Source organism: Pleurodeles waltl, unplaced genomic scaffold (genome assembly GCF_031143425.1).
Source record: "Pleurodeles waltl isolate 20211129_DDA unplaced genomic scaffold, aPleWal1.hap1.20221129 scaffold_69, whole genome shotgun sequence".
NCBI classification, from domain to species: Eukaryota; Metazoa; Chordata; class Amphibia; order Caudata; family Salamandridae; genus Pleurodeles; species Pleurodeles waltl.
In genome coordinates, this window is record NW_027150390.1 from 3,221,165 (window position 1) to 3,232,008 (window position 10,844).

Below are 10,844 nucleotides of genomic sequence, written 5' to 3' on the forward strand. Positions count from 1 at the left end.
GCAACAAAAGCCGCTATGCATTTAGTGGAGTGGGAGGCCATGAAAACTGTGATCCGCAGACATAGCATACATGTAGTGAATAGGGGTGCGAGGTGCCCTTAGTAGGAAACTCGCACAAGTGGAAGTGTCGTTGGGTAGTCTTGAGAGGGCAGTGCTGGAGGGCGGCACAGCATAAGCCGCCTTGACTGCTGCACAATATCGCCTCTCACAACCGCTAGAGTCGTTGCGCTGCTTGGACTATAAGACGTTACCGAACTAAGATGCACGCAGAGGGAGATAAACCAGGTCACTTGTTGGTGTGGCTCTTGAAGCATGTATCAGACGCCAACCCAAGTACTTGTATTTGCCTGTCACCTGACTCGGTTGTCAACTCCCAAGCAGCGATACATGGTGCGTTCTGTGACCATTACTGGACCCTAAATGGCCCTGCATCTGACCAGCAGGGGGTTAGGTTGCACGACTTCGTACTTACAATTGAGTTGCCGCACATCCCTGTGGGACACACGGAAGCCTTGGACAGCCCAATAACTCACCAAGAGATACAGGGTGGTATGCGTGCTTCCCCTACATGCAAGACTCCGTGCCAAGATGGCCTACCCTTTGAATTTTACAAAGCCTACGGAGCCCTCCTAGTTCCTAAGCTGGTAGAACTTTACGCGCCCGCCCTAGTGAATGGACACCTACTCACATCCATGAAGGAAGCGCTGGTGGTTTCGCTCCGAGGCCCAGGAGTGTCCCAGAGAGAGTTGTCCAGGTTGGGCAGCGATTATAAAATTATTAGCAAAATACTGACAGTGCGTCTGTTGGAACTTAATCCCACATTTAATGAGTTTGTATCGGAAAGGTCCACATTGCTCAACATCCGGAGACTACAAAGGTTGTTGCACGAGGCCCGAATATGCTGGCCTTACTGTCCTGGATGTTGAGAAAGCATTCGGTACCCTGGACTGGGAGTATCTATTTGAGGTGCTGCGAAGGATGGGAATACGAGGCAAGTTCCTAAGAATGATTCAACTCCTGTACACAGAGCCTTCAGCACGAGTTAAGGTAGGGTGAAGGATTTTGCAGCTGGTCCTGATAAGTTGAGGCACATGCCAGGGTTGTCCCTTCATGCCACTTCTGTTCTACCTGGTGATGGAATCCCTGGCACATCTGCTGTAGCAGTCTGGGCTGTCTGCGGTATACCAGTTGGAGGTCAACTACATGTGGTCTCCCTATACACTGATGATGTTCTAGTGTATATTAGGGATGTGAGTGCTGGTATTGCTGACGTAATAGAGAATCTGGACCACATCAAAATTGCCTCCATACTAGGCGTTTATTGACCAAGACCTGTCTTTTTCTGCTGCATCTGGACTGCCATCCTCAGACTGTCAGGACTGAGGACCAGGTGATCCAATAGGAGACGTAGACTTTTAGGCACTTAGGGCCTGATTACAACTTTGGTGGAGGGGGTTAATCCGTCCCAAATGAGACGGCTATCCCGCCCACCGTATTACGAGTTCCATAGAATATAATGGACTCGTAATACGGCGGGCGGGTTATCCGTCATATTTGGGACGGATTAACCCCCTCCACCAAAGTTGTAATCAGGCCCTTAATTTCTTTCATTCGGTACACAACCTACTTGATGGCAACCTCACAAGGTCTATATCCTCTCTTAGGCCCCAGATCGCTTTCTGGTCTTCAATTCTCCTCTCAGTTCAGGGCCATGTGGACCTCGCCAAAATGATGATGCTGCCCAGGCTCCTCTCACACTTTGCAAACTTGGCGTTCTGCCTCCCCTGTGGCACTTTGCGAGTTTTGAGCACAATTTGAGCTTTTTGCTCTGGAACAAGGGGAGTGTAGCGTGGCTCTTTCCAAACTGTAGCTGCCACCCAAGGATAGGGGGTTGGGGACCTTGGTTTTTCCGACACTATTACTTGGCAGCCCAACTTCAGTGACCGGCTTGCTGAGGACAGTGTGGAGGAGAAGAGTGCGGGGACAGAGGCTAAGGTGCAGACCCAGATACAGGAGTTTTTTCTTCCAGGTACGGGTGTCCCTGAACAATTCCCTCTGAGTGACACTTAAGACTCTTTGCAGGGTGTTGCGAATGATCCGGGATATGCCCCCAAGATACCCCTCACATTGTTACGTGTCATTCAGTTTGTGGTGGACCAGGGAGGGACAGGTTTCTGGGTGGTCACAGGGGTGAGTACACTGGGTGACATCTTTCAGGACAGAGCACTCATCCCGTTCGACTTACTGATAGAGCAGATGCATCTTCCGGTGGATTCGTTCCTGATGCATGGACACCTGTTGGCGGAGTTAGAGTTCCAATTGGGCATACCGGACACGGAACCAGACTCACACTCCCTAATGCAGACTCTGTATACAATGGGGGGCAAGCGCTACTTGATTTCCTGGCTTGCGAAAGCTTTGTCCCACAGGACGAAGGATCCCTTGGCGAAGCTGCCTCGCGTCTGGGACCAGGACATTAGGCGTTTTCCGACTGAGAAAGGAATGAATCAGAGTTATGATCCTCTCCCGTAAAGTTTTCTGCAACGTCCGGTGTCAGTACATCCAACATAACATTTTGCACAGGGCCTACTTAATGCCACTCAAATTGCATAAAATGTACCCTGGAGTACAACAGGAGTGTAGGCGCTGTCGCGCTGGAGACAGATATTGTACATATGTTTTGGAGTTGCCCGAGTACGTGCGGGTTGTGGACGGAAGTCGGTGCGGCCCTTGCCTGTGTCACTGGTCGTACTGACCTTGGCAATGCAGCTAGCTGCCTTCTGAGCCTCTACAGGCACAGCACAACGAGCAGTGCATCGACTCGCTTCAAAGACTTGCTGTTGCTTTAGTTAGGGGGGCAATTGCAGTGCATTGGATGGCCTCCTCGCTTCTGAGCGTGGCGCAGTGGCGGGGACTAATGGACTGTGGGTGGTGACAGAGGCAGCAGCGCGCCGACGCAAGGAGGTGCGGCCAGGAACTGAAGGAGTGTCCCATGCGGCCGTGTGGGAAGGGCTCCTCATAGCACTTCAGGGAACCTCAGAGGGCAGTGACAGCTCTGCTTAAAGCCCACCCCAGTCCCTGCGTATCCCTCATTGCCCGCTTGTTCCCCTTGTGCCCCGGCTCTCCCCAACCCTGCAGGGACCTGATGCCTAGCCCTCAGGGTTCCCCCACCCCCCTGGACACATCCTTTTTCCTCCTTGCATACTACTCCATCCACGATGGTTAGGTCCCTTGAGACACAGTGGGATTCCCCTCATGACCAGTCCTGCCACACTGAGGGCCCGCCCAGACCGTCCTAAAGTCATCTTAGTGCGTGTAGGCGCTAGGCTGATAGTTGACGTTCTGGATTTCCTGCTCAACAGCTACTATTGCATCTCACTGGAAAGAGTAACGTGGGCATTGAGCATCTGGTAGTACAATGCTAAGTTTATGCCTGCAACGCAATATCTGACATGTTTGATGCACAAAGACTATCTCAAAACCCAATAAAAATGGTATAAAAAATAAGAAAACAAAGATTCAGATTAGTACCTCTCAAGCTCTCCTTACTCAGAATGCAGTGACCCTTAAACTAAGCAGCTCGAGGATGACCTCTTGTTCTGCTTGACTGGCCAGGGTTTAAATGTTGCGATGCCCACAGCCCTGACGCCTTTAGTCCTCTCACATCAGTCGGGCCACCCTAGATTTGCCTCCCATTGCACCCGATTCCCATCCTTCCATTTGATAACCACTCTGCTCTTCCCCACACAATGAGAGGAAAAGACATATTCCTTCTAGGTCATCCTTCTGGTTGCACCACTAGGTCCTAGTTCCATTTTACTCTCTCCTTCACACTCTTCCTCTAATATCCTGCAACATCAGACCACTGAGTCTTCTACCCACAGCATTGCCCTCACCATGTAACGTTCCCCTTCCTGCTTTGCCCTGTTCATCACCTCCGCCTTATGTCTCACTTCCTCCTACTTATCTCTCCATGCAATCATTTCCTATCCCAATGTCTTCTGGGGTCATCATTCTCTACATGACACCTATAGGCTAATTGTTCCTTATTCTTTCTAATGAATATGTTGTTTACCACTGACAATTCTTGGCCTGTGCCCTGCTCAGTGCCTGAACCCTTTAGATCTCTTCATTTTGTTAGACAGAAATCTGGTAAGTAGTCAAATTCCTGACTTTATTCTCTTAGGTACACAAATGTTCAAAAGACTCTCCTGTTGGGGACGGGCGCAGTTTATATTTCTTTTACTTTGCTTCACATCGGCCTTTGAGGAGATTCTCCTTTTGAAAGGTGTCCTCCCTTGTATCTATTTTAATGTCATAAACTCACATCTATTATTTGAACCACTTTTTACCAGTAGTTCAATTCAAATTAGTTTTATTAGCTTAAGTATAGACCTATTCCAAAGCTTCCACTGTGGAGAACAATCCTAGCTCATAGCTCACCTCATTCATTTACACAAGACTTGTGTGTGTGAATCATCTAATCTTAGGTCCATTGTAATTATTCCAGACAAACAGATATTGAGCTACCTGTTGAGCAAAGCTCTATCTTAAACCTCTTTTGTATTCTTCAGGCATTCATGGTTTCAGAGGCCCCACCTCTTGGGGTAACTTTAGTTAATGCTGCTTTACTTTCATATGCAGAGCAAGAAGGTTGGTGGATGGACTTCTTGAATTAATCTCAGCCACTGGCAATCGCTTGGGCTGCATTCCAATCCCTGTTTTTTGCCCACCATGCCACCTCAGTTTGGACCCAGCTAGAGACTTCAGGCCTATGGTGAAAAATCCTTGTCGCCATTGTGAAAAAGAAATGGTCCTCCGTGAGGTTAAATAAATCTTCTTTATTCAGGTTACACAGTACAACAGAAACATCTCATCCATGTCAGGAGCAGGGACCATCTGGCACCAACATTCCAGTGTTGCTTAGAAACCCTATTATACATTCTAAGTTCTCTACAGACTATTAAAATACATTGGCCTGGCTACAACTAGGGACAGATACCAAACAGACAGGATACTGCACCTATCCTTTTATATATGGAGACCCTGCAGGCGTAAAGATACTGCCAGTAAAAAATCATTGTGAATAGCAAACAGTCGTAAACTTACACAAAAGTGCAAGTTTACTTTTTTGAATCAGGCCCATAGAGTGTACACATTTCAAAAACAATATTCTGTTCAAATTGCATTTATTATGGAAACACACCTGATGGATGAGGAGGTAACTAAACTCTGGAAAAAATGGAGAAGGCTGATGTTTTCAGCTACATATTCCTCTTATACCAGAGTAGCTATTATGTGGGTTGCCCCATGTGTACCTTTTCATCACCGATATTCTAGTGGCAATGTAAACAGGAGATATGACCTGGTGTATGGCCTTCTGGACTGTGCTGAAATATGCTACTAAACATCTATGCTCCTAATATAGATGGTGCATTTTATTTACGATCACCTTATGCTATTGCCACTATTGTTTGCTTTGGCTGTAGACTTCTTGCAATCTATCTCTGTGAACATATCAAGGAGTAGGGGATAGAAATAGTTGATATGACCCATGTTGTGTCTACGAATGCTGATATACCTTACCCACTCCGCATAGGTAGTCCCTATACTCCTACAATATAAACAGTTCTTGAAGTGCTAACAACTTCTGTTCGCTTCTGGAGTTCACTGCCAAAGTCGGTGATGGGCACAGTGGCACTGGCAAGCATGGTTTTTCTCCTTCAATGCTTGTACACCATACAGAATTCTGTATATCCTATCCACAGATCAACAGTCAAGGAAACTCGATAGGCTATTGATATTGTTGTGGACAGGAAAAAGAAGCAGAGTGAAGAAAGCAAATCTGAAAATGGATAAACTGCAAGGAGGTTTGGGTCTTCCGGAAATGGTGTTATATTACATTGCCAAGAAAATCCAATATGCCATTCAGTGGTGTAGCGAAGATGAAAATTGGGAGAAGAACCCCCTATGAGGCAGAATAGATTTAGAATTGCTCCCGCATTGCTTGATGGAAAGGACAAACTAGCCAATAGACTCCCCCATGATTGTTAAAAAGGTGACATCAGCCTGGGACACAAAGGTCAAAAGAATACTCCAACAACCACAATTTTCCAGATCCTTACAGATATGATGGCTGAAGACATTTTGAAATATTACCCAAGACATGCCTTTGTCGTAATGGAAGGAAGGCAGATGTCTCTCGTTGGGAGACTTGTACTTGTCTGATAAGTCCATTACATTTAGAGATCCCGACAGGGCATTTGGGATTAGTAATGTTCTGTTACTTACCAATAATCTTCATTACCCCAAAAAGGTGTCCTCCTTGTCCCAGTCCTAACCAATGAGGCTTGTCCTCTTCCCGACAGGAGTAACACTGTAGTCCTGTTTCTATTTTTAGGTTTTTTTTTATAAACAACTCCTCCCCCCTGCATCGTCTTGTATGTTACCAAGCAGAGCCAGGCAAGGTGCAACAGGGAGGGAGGGAAGAGGACTCGGACGAGGAGGACCCATATTCAGGGTAATGAAGATTACCAGTAAGTAACGGAACATTACCCCATCATGGGGTCCTCCTCGCCCCAGTCCTAACCAATGAAGAAGTAACCAAGTAGAAAGAAAACATGGTTGCACCAAAATAAATAAGCAAACAGGTTTATTGAGGGAAACAGAATTACTTAGAAGCAGCAGACAAAACAGCAGAACCAAAATGGCCATCAAGATCCTCACACACAGGCAGACGGTAATGACTGAGGAGCGTATGAGGAGATGACCACGTGGCTGCCCGGCAAATCTCCAAAAGGGAAACCCCCGAGCCTCTGCCCGGGAAGAGGACTCTGCCAGAGTGGATCTTCCATAGATATTATCAGGAAGAGAATCCCCAACAGCACTATAATCTCAGGTGATAGCCTGCCTGACTCATCTACTCAGAGTCTGGGTGGAAACATTGGAACCCTTGGAGACAAAACCACAACCAACTAACAGGGACTGAGACACCCTGAATGCTTTTGTACGATCCAAATAGATCCAAAGAGAGCGCTCTTGACATCCAGGGTAGAGGGGAGGGGAGAAGAGAAGTCAGAAAAAAACAGGCAAAACAACCTCCTGTGAAAAATGAAAAGAAGAAGAAACCTTAGTTATAAATCTAGGATCCAGCCGGAGCACCACCCAATCCGGGAAGAATTTCAAGTAGCGAAAAACAGCCATAAGGGCACCCAACTCACCCAACCGTCTGGCCGAGGTAATGGCCACCAGCAAAACCACTTTTACTGACTGCCAAATGAAATCAGCCTCTTCCAGAGGTTCAAATGGTGCATCCTTCAACCCCTGCAATACAATGGTCAAATCACACGAACAAACCAACCGTCAGACAGGAGACCGCTGCAACTTGAAGCTCCAACATTCGAAACAGCCTCAGTTACTGGTCACTCCAGTCGAGGGACTTCAGAAGCCACCAGGACCTCCCATCAGAGTGCCCATGCTGTCCTGCAAGTGACCCTCCAAGTGGCCTACTGCCTGCTTCCAAGAGCACCTTTGCGCACAGCTCCTCTCTCACTGATTCACTCTGCACCCGGCCACCCTATGCCCTGCATAGTAGATCCTGTTGTACTCTAAGGGTCCCCCATCCTTAGCGACCTTGACACTCCAAGGGGACCCCCAGGACTCACCTTGAAGTCCACCTTTATTGTGCTTTTCCAAGTGTCCCCCACAGTGGTCTTCACCAGTTCCAAAGATCTTGTACAGATGCTCCAACCGAAACAGGGAGCCACCTGAACTTCTCCAGCTGGTCCACAGGGCCCACTGACAACCTCAACCTATGTACAAAAGGAGACATTGGTAAACACATTGCCTTATTTTATGTGCATTTTTTAAAGTATTTCTCCATTGAGTCCTGTGGGGCGTACTTACACACAGAGCTGAGACATTTTCTAAACTTTAGAAATTCATAACTTAAAAAACTGCTAACCGATTTTGATGATGTTGGTCGTAAAAATGTTACAAAAAATCTGATGTATTTTTGTAAATTGGTCTCCAGTTATTCTTTTGAATGTGTCTTGCTTTATTGATGCTGTGGGTACAACAAAGGGATTGCACTTCTCCAAGTTTAGCCTAGCTGTTCGACCAAGCTACCATAAAAATGACTGCTTTGGGTGGTCTAATTTTTTCTTTGTAAACCAACGTGTGGTTGCCTGGACCCTCTACACATTGTGCCTAGTTTTGCACACTACGTAGATGGCCAGCCTCCTGCACTTGCCTGTGCTCCTAGGTAAGGAGCACTGAGAGGCATGGCATCTCAGGCCTCCAAGGATAAGAGGCTTGGGATGCATCTTATCCTGAGAGGATACATCAACTTAGCATCTGTGTGTCTTCCTGCAGTTTCTAACACTGATGGTGTATTTTCAGCTAAGGTGCAGAAGGAGCTGGACTTTGTACTCAGTGGCTCCCAGACTATTTGCTACGAGGACAACAAGAGACTGCCTTACACAAAGGCGGTGATACATGAAATCCAGAGATACTGCAATCTTGTTCCATTTGGAGTGCCACACCAGTGTGGACATCACACCACAATCCAGGGATTCAACATCCAGAAGGTAAAGATCCTTTGTTGGGCGTCATGTCTCACTGACTTTATTACAGATATAGCAGACAGCATTTAATTTATTGGTTCATATTCATAATTGCCACATGCCTTATTATTGCATAACTGTGTCTTTCAACAGAACTAAAGTTGCAGGCAGATCAGTGGAACCACATTTCAGATGTAATACTATTATCCTTAATGGTCCAGGAATGCAAGAATGTGAGTTTAACTGCATCAGCATCCATTGCACAATAAACATAGAGCTGTGCTGACTTGAGGAGGGTGGGTGATACTGAGAAGCCAGAAGAATGAGAGACATGCACCGTGCAGCATTTGGGACATTGTCACAAGAGTGTAGCTGTCAGCGAAACCCATAAGTGGACCTACATCCGCATATCCCCAAGGTATTTTTCAAAGTATATAGCACTATTGGTCCACTCTTTCAGATGACCACAAAATCAATATTACCAGAGACCCAATTTCTCAGTTCAGTCTTTATTTATGTGAATCGCCTTGTGATCTACAACTTTTAAGCCAATTATTTAAATGAGATGAGCCAGGAATACAACACCCAGCATATATTGAGCCGAATAAAAGACCCGTACTGGTACATGAGGCTTCCAAAGAGATGTAGGTAACTTGAATTGTGCCTTGTTAAACAATGGAATATAGGTGCTTGTCTTTAAAATGCAAATGTACTAAAAGGTAGGCTTTTTTACTATTTGTATTCATTTTTGGAGGATTTTTGCTGAGTCAATTCAAAATCATAGTGGAGCCCTTGAAGTATCTTATCTGAAGCTTCACTTGCTGTACGCTGGGAATCAGTGTAGGGACTCATACAGGTAAAGGGAAGTACGTATTGCAGTCAGATAAGGACTACCAGAGCAGACCCTTCAAATTAAACTGGTTCCACCTTCATGCCTGCTGAGGAACTGACTAAGTTACCAGGCTTGCCTTTGTTCTTATTGAGCTGTATGTCTTGGTTTCTTCCTACGTGTAAGTAAATTTAATTGCCTTTCATACGTAGAATTATAGATGGGCAACAATTAATCACGGGGATGTTTTTCACTGACGGCTTCTGGGTGACATCAAATAGACATGAGCGAAGCTCGAGTTGTCTACGATGTCACTCAGAATCCTGTAATAATTCACTTTTTACCCATCTATAATTTTATGTTGTGTATGGCCCCCAAAATCATCTGCCCCGGCTTTCAACTACTATGTAGTGGCAGAGCAGTAATCGGGAAGCCATAAGTAAAATGGCTTCTGTTATGTATCCCCGTCCCAAAGGTTAAAAAGGATGACCTGCCTTCCTTCACCGGTCACACTTCCTTCCCCCTCCTGCAGCTTTGCTTTCTGCTTTCCCTCAAAGCAGGCAAGCAGAGCTGCCCCAACAGGCTACCAAGGAAGCCTGTCAGCCTGGCCTGGCAGGCCTTTATGACATCACAACTGTGGGTAACCAGTTTGGGTATCCATTCTTGCTATGTCACAGCAGCAGGTAATGAGATTCAGATACTGCAATAAACAATAGTGGCTCTCCATGACAGCCATACAAACATAGTGTAGGAAGTTGGCTCTGTATGTGCTATTTCAAAGTAAGGAATAGCATGCACAGAGTCCAAGGGTTCCCCTTAGAGGTAAGATAGTGGCAAAAAGAGATAATACTAATGCTCTATTTTGTGGTAGTGTGGTCGAGCAGTAGGCTTATCAAAGGAGTAGTGTTAAGCATTTTTTGTACATACACACAGGCAATAAATGAGGAACACACACTTAGAGACAAATCCAGCCAATAGGTTTTGTTATAGAAAAATATATTTTCTTAGTTTATTTTAAGAACCACAGGTTCAAATTTTACATGTAATATCTCATTTGAAAGGTATTGCAGGTAAGTACTCTAGGAACTTTGAATCATTACATTAGCATGTATACTTTTTACATAAAACACAATAAGCTGTTTTAAAAGTGGACACAGTGCAATTGTCACAGTTCCTGGGGGAGGTAAGGTATTGATAGTTTTAACAGGTAAGTAAGTCACTTACAGGTTTCAGTTTTTGGTCCAAGGTAGCCCACCGTTGGGGCTTCAGAGCAACCCCAAAGTTATCACACCAGCAGCTCAGGGCCGTCAGGTGCAAAGGTCAAAGAGGTGCCCAAAACACGTAGGCTTCAATGGAGAGAAGGGGGTGCCCCGGTTCCAGTCTGCCAGCAGGTAAGTACCCGCGTCTTCGGAGGGCAGACCAGGGGGGTTTTGTAGGGCACCGGGGGTGAC

The 10,844-nt window shown here is 46.0% G+C and overlaps 1 protein-coding gene across 1 annotated transcript in view; it reads left to right on the forward strand.

The window, feature by feature from the left end:
- LOC138279161 (cytochrome P450 2C14-like) overlaps positions 1–8,601 on the forward strand; it is a gene marked incomplete at its 3' end in the record, with an annotated part of 171,290 nt that extends 162,689 nt beyond the window's left edge. Inside the window, exon 7 of the mRNA XM_069219381.1 lies at positions 8,401–8,601. Coding sequence (XP_069075482.1) covers positions 8,401–8,601 — 201 coding nt within the window. The remainder of the gene's footprint in view (positions 1–8,400) is intronic.
- Positions 8,602–10,844: the final 2,243 nt, after the last annotated feature.